The sequence below is a fragment of the Trichoderma aggressivum genome (genome assembly GCF_033847375.1).
Source record: "Trichoderma aggressivum f. europaeum strain CBS 100526 chromosome Unknown scaffold_060, whole genome shotgun sequence".
Classification (NCBI taxonomy): Eukaryota; Fungi; Ascomycota; class Sordariomycetes; order Hypocreales; family Hypocreaceae; genus Trichoderma; species Trichoderma aggressivum.
Window position 1 is genome coordinate 135,281 of NW_026946426.1, and position 17,043 is coordinate 152,323.

Below are 17,043 nucleotides of genomic sequence, written 5' to 3' on the forward strand. Positions count from 1 at the left end.
GACGTGGTCTCCTGAGAGTAAGATTTCAGGAATCCGCATGTTGATGATGACAGGCTCTACAAACATAATGAATAGGAGATGTCTATTTTTTTCTCGTGTTTTTTTCTATTTTTGAATTCTTTTCTCTGAATTGGACAAGATTGCTTCCTGTTTTGCCTTGTGAAAGGTGATATGGACAACTATGATGCTGCGCCCCGCACACCTGGCTATTTACTGTGTCTTCTTGCTCTCCGGTTTTGTGCCCTCTTTTAGATCTGTCTGATCTTCCTTCATGGCTACCACTATGTATGAAATAAGCACAACGTTGGCCAGCACAGCAGCCATGCCACCGGCGAGCGACGAATTCCCTGCATGTAAAGGCAAATCAGTCACTAGATCTGCGCTGGTCTACGTCAAACGAAGAAGGGCGCTACCGTTGAAGACCGTATGGACGGTTGCAAAATATGATCCAATGGGGATAATGATCATGGCGGCGGAGAAGCCGAGGAGTTTGTAGATGACGTCTCTGGTGATTGTGAGGAGGGGAGGAGTTAGTTGAAATGCGCATATGTGTTTTCTCGAGTTTGAGAGTGCTCACTTGGGGACGGCGGGGCTGATGTTGGACTTTTCCTCCGTGTCATCTTTTTCGAGGATTGTCCTTTCGGAGTTGACGATGCGGCGGGTGGCCATTGTTGATGGGTGTCGAAGTTGGTGATTGGTCGTTGGAGTGAAGGGGTTGAGATTTAGATGAGATGAAATGAGATTGAGATGAGGCCCGTACGAGTATGTACTAACGAAACAAAGATTGATGGAGCTCTCGCCGGAAGAGGAGGGTCCCAGCTATTCTTATCGACGCTACCCCGTCAAAGTGGCTGGGGCAAAATGCCAATCTCAATCTGTGCCTGCCCGTGCTTGCTTTCACTCTTCCGAGGCTTTGTTGTCTATTCTCTCCTTGTTGAAACTTGGTCTCGTCTCCAATTCTCGTCCTTGTTAAGAGCCCTTGAGCCTGTCGTCCCCCGCTACCGAATTTCTGAAATGTCCTTCTAAACTTCCTCCAGCCACCGGATCGAGAGTAAAGTATGTAAAGTGGTCATGTGACTTCGCGACTTGGTGTTCTAGGCACGGCGCGTCTCGGCTTGTCACGAAAATTGTTGCAAAAAAAAGTGCCACTTTGTTGCGCTTCAACACCCGCCACCAGTTTCTTCCTCGACCTTTCCCCCCGTTTGCACGATCGCTGCGTCACTTCAGATCTGGTCATCTGGCGGGTGGGTGCTTCAGATCTCTTTTTGACCTGAAGTGGTTTTTTTTTATCCTTTCCTCACTTTCGTCTCACTTCTATTTCAGCTCTGCGTCGGGCTGCGGGCGGGAGGTTTTAGCTTGGTCTTTGAAAGAACGAAAATCGCTTTTCTTCACTAAGTGGCTCCTCCACCCTCGCCCCCTGAGGAAGAATTTCTTCCTCCTCTTCTTCCTCATCATGGCACGAAGCTCATCGCCGCTGCCACCAATTGCACATCTCGGCATCGTACCGCGAACGCCTTCTCTCGGACGAGGACGATTACAACCGCAGGCGGAAGACATGGATGAACTGGCTGGAGACACGATCCCTTGCTCACCGTCAGTCTTCATGAAAGATCACGACACCACCCAGGCGACGCAGGTCCTTGGCCGCCCTGGGCTTACAATGGCCGGGTCTTCCTCCCCTGCCCCGAGCGTAATTGAGGTTCCTGCATCGTCGCCATTTCAGCCAAAGCTGCAGCAGACGCGGTTGGGCTCTCGTCTGGCACCGGCCGGCACCGTCTTCCGCCCCCCTCGACCACAGCCAGTCTCTGAGAGGAGACCGACGCCAGAGCCTATTAATCTCATCTCGGACGACGAGGACGATCTCACGCCACCGAGAGGAAACATCCGCCCTACCAATTTTAAAGCACAGATTGCAGCCTTTGCTTACAAACAACCCGCATCTTCCATCGACGAAAAGGAGACAGCAAGGAAGCTACGGCAGATATTTGACGTTTTTGGCGATCGATACCCGTCGGATAAGGTTAGGGAAGCTCTTAGGACGTGTAAAAACGACTTGGACGATTCAATAGAATGGCTCGAGCGCCATGTACCGCGCCAGACTCAGACTCAAAGTCAGACCCGGATTTCGAAACCCCCTTCGAAGCCTCCTGTCAACCGACGCTTGGTATCCAAGGGCCAGATGCTTTCACTTTCAAAGCCCGCGTCTCGTGCCTCTTCTCCTTCCGTCACTCCTGTCACTTCAAGTCCTCCCAAACCACAACCCCCGCCGCCCAGGCGCCGACTCATGCAAGGGCTACGCAAGAGACGGGCCTCTACACTCGAACCTGACGTGGAAGAACTGCCCAAGCTGGCCTCGAGCGACGATCCGCTAGTCATAGACCTGGTAGACGACGGCAGAGAAGAATCGTACGAGGCAGAGGAATCTCCGCCAGCCTCTCAGGAAGATGACGACAAGGTGCTTGACTGCATCAATGAGAGTAGTGTCCAGGAGCTGGCAGCCATGACCGGCATGAAGGAGGATCTCCTTAAACCCATCATCGACAAGCGTCCCTTCCACGACCTGTCGCAGGCCAGGAGAGTTAGCGTCAACAAGAAGCCTGGCGCCCGCAAATCCGCCAGGGTCAGCATCGGAGAGACTGTGGTGGATGCTGTCGAAGTATTCATGGACGCCGTTACCGCCATTGACAAGGTCGTGGCCAAGTGCGAGATCAAAGGCCAGGCGGTTAAAGGAGTCGTCGATTCATGGGACCTCAACATGTTTGGTCAGAACAAACGCAGCACGAGGTCGACTCCCTCGGATGACGATGCTCCCCTAACGCCGACAAGCCTGAGCAGTATCAAGTATTCAAAACCACTGGTCCCTCATCAGCCAAAAATGATGAACGGCCACTGCGTAATGAAGCCGTTCCAGCTCTACGGCTTAAACTGGATGTCGGTCCTCTACAACTATGATATCGGCTGCATCCTTGCCGACGAAATGGGTCTCGGCAAGACCTGCCAAGTTATATCACTCATGTGTCACCTCGTAGAGGAGGATGAGAGAGAACCCAAAGACAGACGGCCATGGCCAAACTTGATTGTGGTACCACCCAGTACATACAACAATTGGCTCGGCGAATTCAAGAAATTTGCGCCTGGATTATCCGTGATAGGGTATCGAGGGTCTCAAGCAGAACGTGCCGAGATTGGTTACATGGTCGAGCAAGATCCTGACTCCTACCATGTCGTCCTGGCCACATATTCGCAGATTAATTCTGAAGAGGACATTGCCGCCATGCGGTCGTTTGACCTCAACGCAGCCATATTTGATGAGGGACACAAGATGAAGAACCCGGAAACAAAGATCTACAAGGACCTTCGAAGAATTCCATCCGCTTGGAAGATGCTGCTTACAGGTAGGCGCCACCAAACTCAATTATAGAGGAAATTCTATGTATATGACGCAAGGAGAGAGATGAAGGGATTCGGAGAGCTAACAATGGTATGATGATATAGGCACTCCCGTTCAGAACAACTTACTAGAGATGACTTCGCTCCTAAACTTCATCAACCCTAGACTTTTTGACGGCTACATGAACCAGATCCAATACATTTTCAGCCAGAAAGTCACAATCCGCGACGTCACGAATGGCGCTTTCTTGTACAGCGAGCGAGTCAAGCGCGCGAGGACAATCCTCGAGCCCTTTATCCTGCAGCGTCGTAAGGACCAGGTTTTGTCCGATATGCCTCGCAAGGTTTGCACCGTTGTTCACTGCGACATGCCCAAGGAGCAAAAAGAGGTGTACGATGAATATGAAGAACTGTTCAAGATGGAGCCAGCACAGCGCACCGCACGAGGGTCCCGCGGTCGCCAAAACGATCAGAACAACGTTTGGATACAGCTGCGAAAGGCGGCGCTGCACCCTCTCCTCTTCCGCCGCCAGTTCACAGACGAGAAAATCACAGAAATGGCCAAGATACTAATGGACAGGCTCCCGCAATCAGAGCTTCATCAGCCGGATATCAAGCATCTCATCCAGGAGCTCAAAAACTCGTCCGATTTCGAGCTTCATCTTTGGTGCCGCGATTATCCCCGCTTGCTAAAGGAATTCGACATCCCCCCAACAACAGAGCTTGATAGCGGCAAAATCAGAAAGCTCCTAGAGCTTATCAAACAGTACCAGGAGAATGGCGATCGAGTCCTGGTCTTTAGCAAGTTTTCACGAATCATTGAGCTTTTGCAGGAGGTGCTTGCGCGCAAGAGCATCGATCATCGCGTGCTCATGGGCAACACCAATGTGTCAGAACGACAGACGCTGATTGACGAATTCAACCAAGACACTAGCATCCCCGTCTTTTTGCTAACTACGGGTGCGGGCGGCACCGGCATCAACTTGACGTCGGCCAACAAAGTCATCATCTTTGACCAGTCGGATAATCCACAAGACGACATCCAGGCGGAGAATCGCGCACATCGCCTGGGACAGAAGCGAGATGTGGAGGTTATCCGGCTCATCTCGGCTCACACCATCGAGGAATTGATATACAAGGCCTGCCAAAAGAAGATTGAATTGGCAAACAAGGTTACCGGTGCGATTGAGGAAGACGCCGCAGACGCGAGCAAGAACCTCGAGCAGGAAGTTCGCAAGATGATGGAAGAGCAGATGACGCCCCCGTAGGCCGGTGATGGCAGTCCGTTCTAAACATTGCCGAAACTTTGGTTTTCTTCTCTTTTTTTCTTCTATTGTGTTTTTTATAAGCATCATCTTAATGAATGGCATTTTGGAAGAGCTGCATGATCAAAAGGAGCGTTGAAAGAATTGAGAGCAAGAGGATAAACAAGATGCATAAATGCATGCGTTAGCTTTAACATCATGAGCCTGTTTTGCTACGTTCTTTTTCTGTTTATATTTTACTTGACTTTGTATGGATTATATGTCGGCCAATTATGCGATGGGGCGTGATTGGTGAGCATGGATACCAACGCACACGCATGATACAGTGCTGGTATAATGTTGCTTTGCGATTCAGAATGAGATGGCATGATAACTTTGTCCTCTACTTACGAGCTTTATTATTTTTGGGTTTCGTTCTTAGAGGGTGAATAGAGCGGAAGAGGACGAATGGCTTGGGAGATATAAGGTAGTAATTACATATAGAAAGCGAAAAGAGATTACGTTGATGCCAATGTTTAACAGGGGAAGAAGCACATGCAGCGAGGTGATTGTATCTGCAGTAAAGATGTTCATCTGGATCGATCGATTAAGTCAAGTGACCATTCAAGTCTACTACCTGTTAGGAGGAGGTCCCCTTGAAAGAGTATCATTCAGCTTACAAACTGAAGGGAGTAAGAGAGACAGGGCCGATTGCCATATTGAAGGGCTCCCTTTATACGGAAAGTCACGGCGTTGGGATGGCTGGAGTTTTTGTGACTGAGAGGTTTCTAGATGGGTTTCCCTTTATAGGTTGAGTCGTTTTTAGTGATGTTTTTGTTCCCTTTGGCTCTCTTTTGTAAAAGTTTGTGCCCTTGCTGGGCATATTGTACTCCTGTTGTTTTCGACTCTTGTATCAAATCCACGTTGAAGTAAAGAGTAGGTTTTGCCTGATGCTGGTTATACATGTTTACGAGGTTTCACGGGGTTTGACATACGAGATGACAACACACTGGATTCACTACGGGTTTCTCTTCTCAAAGCATGAACATGCCAAGTCGAATACATCCAGGTGGTGCCAAATGTAGATGCTGCAGAAAACGTAAATCTGTGAAAGGAGTCAAGTGTATTTGTCCTCCCTTGGCTGAAAGGGGCGAGGAGGCTGGATGCGTAGATCCTTGGGATGCCTTGTTTCGGTGGATTTGGTTTGTCTGAAACAAAACGTGGCTATTTATTTTTCTTCAAGGGATTCGTTAAAGTGGTTGCATCGGTAGATCGTGGCGATCTCTGAGTGGTCCCTTGATGACGTTTGGAGGGCGCCCGTCTACAAACTACCTGTAGTCACGAGAAGTAGAAACTCATAACAGTTATTTTGACTTCCTTTTTTTTTTCAAATTGTGCTTGTCCAGCTAGTAATAGTAATAAGTAATAAGTAGCGGTAGTAGTAGTACCGTAGTAATAGTTGTTGTAGTAGTCCAAGAAATGATATCCACGGCACCCAAAATCCAGGTGTGCCTCAATAAAAACAAAAGAAAAGCGTACAAGTAAAAGTAGGCGGCAGTACTTTGTAGTAAGTGAGTCTCCCCATTTCCTTTGTGTTTTTCCCCTCGACGCCAGTGCCCGGAAAATATGCGCTGTTTACAGGTAGATGATGAATTGACAAAGTAGGATGTCTGTTGGTACAATGCTTGACAGGATTAAAAAAGGGTAACAAACCATCTGACAAAGGAAAACAGATAGTTGTCGAAAAGACGGACATATTAGTAGTAAACAATACAACCGCTAGCTTGATCACATTCGACGCCTCCCCCACAAAAGTACACAAGGAAAAATAAGTGTAGTGATAAAAAGGATTGCAAGTGAACGATGGCAAGGCTCATCGCCAAGTCGAGTGCAGTCTTGCTCGACGATTCCTCGTCTTGACGCCAATGTCGCCGTTCATAATGAGGCTTTTCCAGCGCCTGTTAACGCTGTGTCGGTCCTTGCCCAGACTTCGCGCGCAGTCTTTCCACTCCATCTTGGACAGCTTCAGTTTCTCGAGCACCAGCTCAACGAGGACGCGATCATCTTCGACGCTCCACTCGGTGCCGTCCGCCTCGACTTGGACGTCCGTGCCGGGCTTTTCCGTCTCCTCGTCAAGGGCGCTGCCTTCCTGGAGGTGGACGTTGTGAAAGTCGGAGCGCTCGAGGCCCAGGGGCAGCTGTTCGGGAGAGATGCGCGCGCGCTTGGGCGTCGACGGCGCCTGCGGCGGCGATGATGGCAAGGGCGGGATTTGTAGCGTATCGGCATCCAGCTCGGCCTCGGTGTCCATGTCGGACTCGTCGTTGCGCCCCATGTCGTCGCTGTCTGCGCGCCGGCGTTTGTTGACGCCTCTCGGGGGCGCGCGCTTCGCAATCCTCTTCCTCGCCACGGGAGTCTCGTCGCCTTTGCCGTCCGTCTTGGCCGCGCGCGACCGCAGGCGCAACTTCATGGGCGTCGGGGCATGTGCGAGGGGCGGCGTTGGGAGTTGCGTGAGGGTGGGCGCGGGCGCAAGCGCGCCGTGGTCGGTGTTGGAGGCGGTCATGGAGATGAGAGACTGGAGGGAGCGGCAGGTGTTCATGATGTTGTCGATGGAGTATTGAGCAGACAGAGTCGAGGGGCTGGAGGGCGGCGATACGAAGCGGCCGGCCTGTGATCTGGCTTGAGGCGCGGCGTGCGATCCGCCGTCACAGGAGAACGCGGACGGGAGAAGCATGTTGATTGATGGTGTTGTTTCTTTTTTTTTCTTTTTCCTTCGCAGGTGATTGTAGTATTCTATAGTTTGGGGTCTCTTGGGAGAAACGCCTCTTGAGTATTTGCGCCCAGCTGCGCTTGGATGTTTGGTTGTGGTTGTCGCGACTTGGATGTTCCAGGGTTCGCGCTCTCACAAGCCTAGCAGGCAGACTTGATTGACTGAGGCGACAGAAGGGAAGTGAATGGACGCTGATTGCACAGTTGTAACTTGCAAGATAAAACGGCGCAATGGATAACAGCGGATGTGCGCAGCCGAGGGTGGGCGAATTTCGTCGTTGTTCAAAGGAATGATGCTGTTGTTATTGTTGTTGCAGAAACTTGGAGATGCGGGAGCGGGAGGGCGAAGCGCAGGTAATATGAGCGCTGGGCGGTGCCTGGGGGGATCAAGGATGCGACATTGGGCGTTAGTGTTAGCGTTCGCAGAGGACCCTTCAGGCACTAGAGACAGTTGGCAGCGGGAGGGTCGAAAAGGGCACCGGCCAGGCAAGAATTGGGCAACGGCGGGCACCGTGTGAGCGACGCCTGGAAAAATTCAGCACCAGGCGCCAATATTCAGCAACAGGGGGGTCGTCCTTTAGGGGGCCTTGACGGCCTGGAGGGTTCTGGAGGGTCCGGCTGCTGCCCTGGGACAGGGGTTGGTGGTAGCCGGATGCGGATTGACGTCTGGCGCGGGTCCGAGGTAGCGGATGGGTAGCCGCCGAGTACTTACTGCTGTACCAGTTGCGCGTAGAGTGTCTTGAAACGAGACTGTTTTCGCACGGGCAGCAGTACGGCACGGGTACCTACGAAGGAGAAGACGGCACGGTGCTTTTCTGGCGCTCTGCACACAGTCTCTGCCAGTAAAAAAAAGCTCACCAGTCCAAATGCGGCGACGGGACTTGCTTGCTTCACTCCAGTGTTAGTGTCGTTTGCATCTTCTCTCACCTCTCCTGAGATTCAACCTGATGTCCAGTGACAAATTGAACTCCTGTTCTGTTTGCCCGCTCTCTCTCCACAAATCTTTTGACAATTCCGGGCCCGTACAAAATACTACAATTTACCAACCCAACGAATTTCTCAATCGACTCGCCAACGTGCCGCTGCACCGCCTCCCCCGCAATCTCTCGCTCTTGGGCCTCGTGTTTCTGCTATTTTTTTGTGTGGCCTCGTGTCTCTTCACCCGCCCAAGTCAGCCCAAGCTCCTCATGCAAGCACTTTAGGCGCGCCTTGCAGGGCCATGAGGGAAAAATCGCTTGGTGCAACATTCGGCGGAGCTTACAGTACGAGCTCCGGGCTCTATCCGGGCTCACGGCTGGCTTCAACACTGTGCCGCATGCAGACACGGACGTTGGGCACCTCTTTTTCTGCGAATCTCTGTCTCGCCTTGTCCCTCGTTTGGCGAAGCCCTTTTGCTCTCCCTCGCCAAGCCCTCTAGACCTGCCTGGATCAACCCATTGCGATTGCTATCTGCCGAGAGTCAAGTCGTCATCTGCAAAGCATTGCGGGGGGGGCTGTCTTGAATCTGGTCTCACGGGAACGCCCTGACAACTGGAGCCATGCGAGAAAGAAAAAGAGGAGGCAGAAAGGCAATTTGACCAAGCTGCTAGTTTTGGTCCATTGAGGGAGCCTCTGTCTCTCTCGCCTCTTTTTTTTTTTTCTTCAGCAGCTGTTCTGTCTCAGTCACACACACCTGCACGATTTCTCACAGATTCTCTTGTCGCCCTCTCTCCGCCTCTCTCTCCACTCACACTACTTAATGCAAGTAGCACCAAGTTTAACAGCTTCAACCCATCTTTAGTGGCACGGGACCAAGAGGAACGGCTCGCCCTTGTTAGTTCAACTCCTCTTTCCATCGAGTTACAGCAAAGGGGAACAGATGGCGCTGTCGGAAGACCCAACGGTGCCAAGAGATGGCAGACCAGATGAAATTGGAAACGCTGCGTCAAATGACGATTCGATAGCTCCTCCGTTGATTCCAGCACAGTCTGATCCAGAGACAACTGCGATATTGCTCGTACAGTACAGTATAATGGACTTGTTACAGCTCTACGAGTACGCCATGCAGCCCAGCATCCCCCATGTCCGCTGCGAATGGGATCTGCTCTTTGTGCCCGAAAACGTGCGGAGCCCGGGCCAGATTCCGGCATGATGCGCCACTGACAGCTTCTTGTTCCTCCTCTACCTCTTTCGCTTCGTCTTGCCCGTGTATTCCGGCCGGCTTCTCGTACTGTATGATGATAACGACTTCGATGGTTCCCCAAGACCGAGATGTGCACGATGCCAGTAGCGTCATCGATGAAGTCTGTGCCTCCCTCTACATGGGAGTTGCGTGCCCTGCCCTGCCCTGGTATACAATAGTCATTCCGAGTAGACCGTGAGCCCTTGGAAGGAGTCAAGTCAAGGCCATTGCGATCTCGATCCCTCTTCTCCTTTCCATCATGAGGCATCCTTTCCAGCTGATCAATGATTTGGCTTACTGTCTGGGTTGCCCGTCGTAGAGGTCATGGTTGCGCAAGACGATCCCTGAGAGACATTACTTGTTTGCTTGTTCGTGGCTTGGGATGACAAGCACACTCGGAGCTGACAGAAGCCCGAAGGGAGGGAGGGCAGGTGTTTCTTTGAGTGCCAATAGCTGGCAACTATTGGCTCCGGCGATACCCATATCCGACGAGCTCGTGTTCAGATGTTCACGGTCAGCTCGGCGGTATTCTGCTCTGCTCTGCTCTGCTCTGCTAACTACCATCCTAGCCAACTTAGTACCGAGTCATTGGCATCAGCCCGCCATTGCCTGTCCAAGAGCCGTGCATCCGAACAAGAACAGCTTGCCATTCGGTGCCCCAAGGACCGGCCTCTACACAGCCGCCGCGAGCCAATCCAGGGGCCTATCTGATCGAGTCTCGTCGAAACTCGGCCTCATCTCCGCACTGAGGCCCCAATTGGCACATGTGAGCGTGAATTGCCTCACATCGTGAGGGGGCTCGACCAGACCCAGAGTCATTATCGATACCCGCCTCAGCCATGCTGGTGACGGTTGAAACGCGCCTCCACGCGTGTCTGACGCGCTTTGACACGCCCCATTAATGACGCAGCCTTGGGAACACTGGCCAATAATGCATCGCGGTTCAGTGGGCCGAGTGACCAGCCCCCCTGCAATGCATATTCCGCTTAAGAGCTTGCAGCCACAAGCATGTCAAGGGGACCCTTGGCAGAAACATGGCCGTACGAATGGAAGCCTCTCCATGGAACGAAATGTTGAGTTACTCACGATACAGTACGAGTACATTCCGAGTGATTGGACGGCTGGCAGATGGGTGAGCGATGTCGAGATCCCACGAGTATTCCCAATGGCTCATGCAATGGCATCTCCTAAGCATCTCGAGTGTGTTGCCCAACTTTTAATGAGAATCACATGCAAAGTTGCCTCTACACAGGCATTCATTGGGGCTTTGCAATTTGAACTTTCAACTGCAAACTGCAAAAAGATCGACCCATGATGGTCTCAGCTCTGTGGAGCTCGCAGGGGGGCCAAGCTGCATAGCCCGCACGTGTCATTGTGAAAAGCGCCGGGCCAGCCTTAGTCTTTGCTTCCAGGCAACGCATGACACTATCGTCACGGATGTCAATATAGCCCACATGTGTCTGCCAGGCACTCCCGTTTCACCATCTGTCCAATCGAGACGCTCCGGTGACGACACATGTGTTGATCGGCTCCGTCGACCAGATATCCGGGCTACTTCGAGCTTCGATATGTTCATCTCTAGCCTCGTCGCAGATTGAGTGCGAGGGTAAATGGAGGCTTTTGGCCAAAGAGTGACCAACTTGTTTGCATGCTTTGTGTCACCGAAAAAAAAAAAGGCCTCCCCCGCATGCGCCTTGACGGTTACACAGACGGATATGCATCAACTGACTGAGTCCAGAACCTATCAACTTTTTGGTGTAACCTCGGGGGGAAGCTCGATCCGTACCGAGGCCGTCACGGCGGACATGTTACGTGATACTTGGCGGGACGATGAGCCAACCAGCTGTTTGTATGCCAAAAAAAGAAAAAGAAAAAGCAACCCGCCTCGCAAATGCTCGCTCACTGTGAAATCTCATTCTCATCCCGCCAACCAAACGTTTACGCAGCGTGGCCAGTTGGTTCATCGTCCCCTGCCTTCGTGTTTCTTTTCGCCTCGGTGTCACTCCGTGTACTGCAGGATCCCATGTTACAAGATGTCCCCCTGAAATGCAATGCAAATATTACAGAAGATCCATACACATCTGCGGTCATCTTTCGAGGGCCAACCAAGATGCAAATATACATCCAATTCAGCCCGGGACAGGGTAGTAATGACTCTAAAACTTAGGGAGCAGCTATCCAGCACCCCCGTGTGCGTGGAGTTTGAACGTCGAATCCAGATGTGAAAGAAGGCCGTGTATCAGTGAATCTTATGCAAGAAGATTCGCCGTGTAACTTCTTTCTTTGGATGTTTCTTCGTAATTCTATAGTGTTCAGGGTATAATCAATACATGCCACAGCCATCCCCAATTACCCATCACTCCAATCCATCAAATCTCCATCTCAAAAGCAACCAAGGGGCCACGTAATCTACCAGAGCTACAAGCCATCAAAGCATCACCAAGCAAAAGACAAGAATCTCACTCTTCAGTTTTTCATTCTCTAAATAAAGACGCAGCATGCAAATGCCCATATTATCTGCTCCCACGCAGGATGCATTTTTTTTGTGCCGCTTAAACTTGCCAACTCCCTCTACACAGCAACGCGCGCGCGCAAAAGAAAAAACAGTGTGAAAAAGCAGAGCCAATATCCAACAACACACACTGAATGATGCAACTCCCATAACGCCACCGTGAGCAGTTGAAACACAAAAAAAAAGCCAAACAGAAAAAAAGAAAGGGGTTAAACAAGAGTCAAAGGAAAATAACACAGCGGCAGCGCAAACTCTGTCCAATTTCCATCCCTCTGCAATTTCTTCTCAAATATGCAAACAAGAACAAGAAAGGCATCCAAAAGAAGAACAAGAAGAAGAAAGTGCAGTGGTAGGCTCTCATTCCCCTTCGAAAACAAGACATTAATCCCAAAGGCGATGGGGAGACTGTCTCTCCCTCCTCTCCCCCTCTCCCCAGCCTCGCCTTGGTCGTATGTATATATGAATAAAATGATGAAAATAAAAAAGCATTCAGTCAACTTAACAATGCCTGCTGTATCAACCCTTTTGAAGAATTTTTTTGGTTTTTCTTTGTTTTCCCCTTCGCCAGGAAAATAATGTGATTTTTTGCGAGGGAATACAGTGTCCTCTAAGTCAAATCCGACCTTGTTTCCCACCCTTCCTGTTCCCTCTCTCCATGTGGTGCTCTAAAAGGCCCTGCATCAATAAAACAGAGAATTGCAGCATATGCTCTCAAAATTAGACATAGATCAAAACTTGGCATAAACGTCGTGAGGTCACGCCCGTGAATATCAAAGCTTCCAGGACAAAAATCGACGCGGTGATGCAGAGGATAAGTATAAAAAAAAGGCGGGAAAAAATGTTATCAAGGAGAGTTTTCGACGGGAGTCCATCTCTCAAAACATCCAAGGAGAAAAGTCGTCAGAAAGTTTCCAAAGCTCGCTCGTTCGTATTAATCATGCCGCGGCCGCCTAATCGTTGCTCTTTTTTTTTTTTGTTCGTGTTATGTCGTTCTTCCGCTTGAGTGTGATTTGAGTGCAAGGTAATCAATTTTCCTCCCTTCTTTTCGTTCTTCTTTCTTTCCCTTCGTTCTTGGCTTCTTCCCAGCTTCTCACATGACAACACAGTCCTTGTCGTCTTTGCCTCCTTTTGCTAATTTGCCATTTCTCGGGGCGCCAACTTCCATGGGAGTTCCCTGGCCGCTCACAGCTGCCTGGATGATGGACAACCGCTGCTTGGCCCTCTCATCACCTGCGTCTGCAGCCTTGACGTACCACACATTAGCTTCAAGAATGTCTCGTCTGCAGCCAATGCCCATCTCCGTAAAGTATCCAATGGCGTACTGAGCCTTGACGTAACCTAAACGATGAAGTAATGTAATTAGCGGTCATGGTTGACGAAAAAAAAAAGGTCAAGATGATGGAAGAACAAAGCTTTCAACTTACCCATATCGGCAGACCGGCGAGCCCACTCATAAGCCTCTTCCTCGTCCTTTTCTAGCATTGGCGGAGCACCAACCATGTACCAGGCACACAAGCCCATCATGGCGGGAGCGTGTCCACGTTCAGCAGCACCAGTATAAAAGTGAACGCTAAGCGCCGGGTCTCGCGGGCAGTTGAGATGGCCATGCTCATAAGCGTCACCCATGCGGAAGTTGGCCTCTGGGTGGCCCAGCTCTGCAGCCTGAGTGTACAGTTCGGCCGCATAGTTAAGGTCAAGAAAGATATCGTCGCCATAGCCCGTCTCGTACAAGCACCCCAGCTGGTAAGGGGCGGCGTTGTACTGCGCATCAGCAGACTCTGCGGCCAGCTTCAGCCACTTGATACCCTCACGATACCTCTTCTCACCCAAATCTCCTGAAAGACATGCCTTGCCAAGGCGGGTCATGGCTCCCGGGTGCCTCTTAGAAGCAGCCGTGCGTAGAAACTGAACCGCCTTGGCAGGGTCCTTTCGGCAGCCCCAGCCAAACTCATAAGAAAGAGCAGTTCGATACGCGGACTCGGCATGGCCGTGCTTGGCAGCAAGGACAAAGAGAGGGAACGCTTGGTTGTAGTCTTCTTTGCCTTTGTTAAAGAGCCCAGAGGCAAAGCCATCGGCCAAATAGTACTGCGCAAACGGATAACCTCCGCTGGCCAGGCGCTGCAAAATCTGCTTGGCCTCCCGGACCAGTTCAGTAGGGCTGGCCACGGTGGCCTCAACAATGGGGCTGTCCAGGTCGCGGAACGGCTGCGGGCTGTTCTTGCGGCCCTTGGGATCAGAAAAGTCCAGCCCCTGCTCTTGGGCCACGGAAATCAAGAAGACGGCGAAAGAGTACTGAACCGTAAAATCGTTGGTTTTCTTGACATTCTGGCGGTACATCTCGAGGGTCTTCTGTACACTGAGCAGCGAAGCATTGTTGCCCACGACAGTGCGAAGCCCCGAGTTGTCCATGGTGATGGGCGGGGGAGCCTGCTGGGGATAAGGAACATTGAGAAGCTCAGCGTATGATGAATTGCGGACGTCGGGCGACTTTCGCGACTGGACTGACGGAGCGCGCATATGCGAGCCACCAGGCATCAAAGCAGGCGACCGCCCTCGCTGCCCCTCCGAGAGCACAGAGTAGGCAGATTGGGGACGCGGCAGGGAGCTTCTGCTCATGTTGTTGGACGTGGGAGTCAGGTGGCGCTTGATATTGCCTGCGCTGTCCACCAATTCCGGGTTAGAGGGAGTGCGAATGCCATCGTTCGGAACACTTGATACGCGGGGTGGATATTCCTGTTTGCGGTACTGAAGCTGCTGCATCGACGTGCCTCGAGGCAAGTTACCCTCGATGATGGAGCTGCCGGGAGAGTCTTCGTCTGGGAGGTATTCCGGTCCCTCGTTTATACCCGATAATGAGCTTGCGCTCGTTGTTGCCGAAGATTTGAAAGAAACGGGTTCCTGGGAGGGGTTGGTTGTCTCATCAGACTCGCGGCTGTTTCTGTCCACGTCCTCCTTTCGCACAGGATCCCGAGGGCTCGTAGCAGTCGAATCCGTTCCATCAGCCGTGGCGGCAGGTGGGACAGGCGGAGGGGTGCGGTCAGGTATGGGTAGGCTGCTCTCAGCAGCAGCCGGGTTAGAGGCGTCATCCTGGGACGACTGTTGCTTCGAGGTTTCAAGGAACGGAAGCTGTAAGTCGAGAGCACCTGAGACGGGGCTGCTCAGCAGCCCCGTAAACGGTTCTTGCTCTTTTGGGGGAGTCACGACCTCTGGTCGCTGAGGCGCATCATTGAGATTCAAGTTGAAGCTCAGGTCAAGTGGCTGAGTCCAGCTATCATGAGCCGAGTGTGTCTGGCCAGGAGACGCCGGAGCTTCCTGCGGCGATGCTACCTCTGCAGAAACGACCGCAGGAGCCGCTGGCGGTACGGGCTTCCGCACGGTCCCTGCAACCGGCTTCCTCGGTGGCGATAGAGCCTGGGGTATGGAAACTGAGTCTCGTTGACTTGGCGAGCTGGGAGAAGTTGCAGTTGGGGGCGGCGAAGCGGTGGCTGCGGCCATGATGGCGGCGGAGAGGCCGGCACGGCGATGAGCTCGTCGTCTCCTTGGCCTCGGCGGGCGGTCAAGGGTAGAAGGAAAATAGAGAGTTCCGTGGTGATAAGATGCGTCAAGCCGTGGGAGAGGCAACCGCTAAATGATGCAGTTTAACTAGCGAATGGCGAAACGAATGCAAAGGCGCTGCGAGCGTTGCCGCTGCGATCTCCTCTCTTTCTCTGTTTTTGAACTTGGCCGTATGACGAAGCTGATATAATCGATATATTCCCTTCTCGCGGCGACAAGCGATTTGGCGATGCCGAACGCAGCTGTATTGCGCGCCAAGGTTCGCAACTGTGGTCGTTGATGCGACGTCTGGGCACAGCGGAGAAAGCGAGCGACTGATGGGCGTGCGACGGCGAAGACTGCACTGGGATGTGAGCAAGAGGCGCGCACAAAACTGCGAGGCAAAGGGATTCAGCGAGAGGACAGCGGTGATAATAATAATTGGCCCGGCAGCAGCAGCACGGAGGAAGCTGGAAATTCGCTGGCTGGGGGGGGTGGAGGAGGAGAGGCGACTGGAAGTTGGGGGAGAGGGCCGACGATATTCAGCGAGGAGGGAAAATTCCACAGCCCGAGACAGGCAAAGACAAGGTACGCTCTTGGTACCTACCAAATGAGTAAAGTGGAGGGAGCGCTACGGCTCAGCGAGGGTACAGGCACTAGCAGGTGCGGGAGACGCGCAGGTTACAGGTCACAGGCAGCCAGGCCGTCCAGGCAAAGTACCGCCAGGTATCGACTGTCCAGTATTTACGAGTTGAGCCCCAGCCCAGGTGCCTGTACGAGCAGCTGCAGTGGATGCAACCGCTGAGGTCCAGTCGGTACTCCGGGCGTGCAACTTGAGGTGATGTCTGGTCTGGTCCGGTGCAGTGGCAGGCCACACCTGTAGTACCAGACTATACCAAGTACCAGGTGAGGTAGTATTGATTGATATTGAATCAATAGATCGGCACGAAGGGATAGGTAGTAGGGCAACAGATGCCAAGCGGTGCAGTCACTGCCGTTGACCGAGCACTCGTTGAATGAATCAAATCAAATGCTTTCAATCGCTGTTGGCATTAGCATTTGATCCTTCTGTCAGCACCCATGGCATGTGGTGGCGTGAAATACAGTAGCGCCAGAAAGGGGGTAAGGTTGAGGTGATGGGCATGGAATACGGAGTGGGCAAGGTTCATACAACATGTGGAAGGGTTGAGAGCTCTTACAGGTACCTCAGCCCAGGCAAGGTACCGGCCAAACCTTCAAGGTTAGTTCCTGTCGGCCGAACGACTGATCAATCAAAGCAGCCTCAGCTAAATCTGGATTGAATTTGCCAGCGGGCGATTCGGTGGGCGGGCGTTGCTAGCGGGCTCGTGGACGCCTCCAGCAACGGTCCAGTCGTCGGGGGGTTATGGCTGTTGAGTCGTCAAATTGAACGTGCCTATTTTGGGGGGACGGGATTT

General features: G+C 52.1%; 4 protein-coding genes across 4 annotated transcripts; 1 reads left to right on the top strand and 3 right to left on the bottom strand.

Annotated features, from left to right (window-relative positions):
* Positions 1 to 210: 210 nt before the first annotated feature.
* Triagg1_9865 (uncharacterized protein) lies at positions 211 to 669 on the bottom strand (the record flags this gene model as incomplete). Its single annotated transcript, XM_062904869.1, has 3 exons — positions 211 to 347; positions 414 to 505; positions 578 to 669. The coding sequence occupies 3 exons, from the start codon at positions 667 to 669 to the stop codon at positions 211 to 213; spliced, it is 321 nt and encodes a 106-aa protein (XP_062751207.1).
* A 784-nt stretch (positions 670 to 1,453) lies between these two features.
* Positions 1,454 to 4,658, top strand: Triagg1_9866 (uncharacterized protein; the record flags this gene model as incomplete). Its single annotated transcript, XM_062904870.1, has 2 exons — positions 1,454 to 3,395; positions 3,496 to 4,658. 2 exons carry the CDS (start codon positions 1,454 to 1,456, stop codon positions 4,656 to 4,658), a joined length of 3,105 nt encoding a protein of 1,034 aa, XP_062751208.1.
* A 1,849-nt stretch (positions 4,659 to 6,507) lies between these two features.
* On the bottom strand, positions 6,508 to 7,365 carry Triagg1_9867 (uncharacterized protein; the record flags this gene model as incomplete). The annotated part of the gene is made up of 1 exon (XM_062904872.1): positions 6,508 to 7,365. The coding sequence occupies one exon, from the start codon at positions 7,363 to 7,365 to the stop codon at positions 6,508 to 6,510; it is 858 nt and encodes a 285-aa protein (XP_062751209.1).
* A 5,798-nt stretch (positions 7,366 to 13,163) lies between these two features.
* On the bottom strand, positions 13,164 to 15,568 carry Triagg1_9868 (uncharacterized protein; the record flags this gene model as incomplete). The annotated part of the gene is made up of 2 exons (XM_062904873.1): positions 13,164 to 13,411; positions 13,498 to 15,568. 2 exons carry the CDS (start codon positions 15,566 to 15,568, stop codon positions 13,164 to 13,166), a joined length of 2,319 nt encoding a protein of 772 aa, XP_062751210.1.
* Positions 15,569 to 17,043: the final 1,475 nt, after the last annotated feature.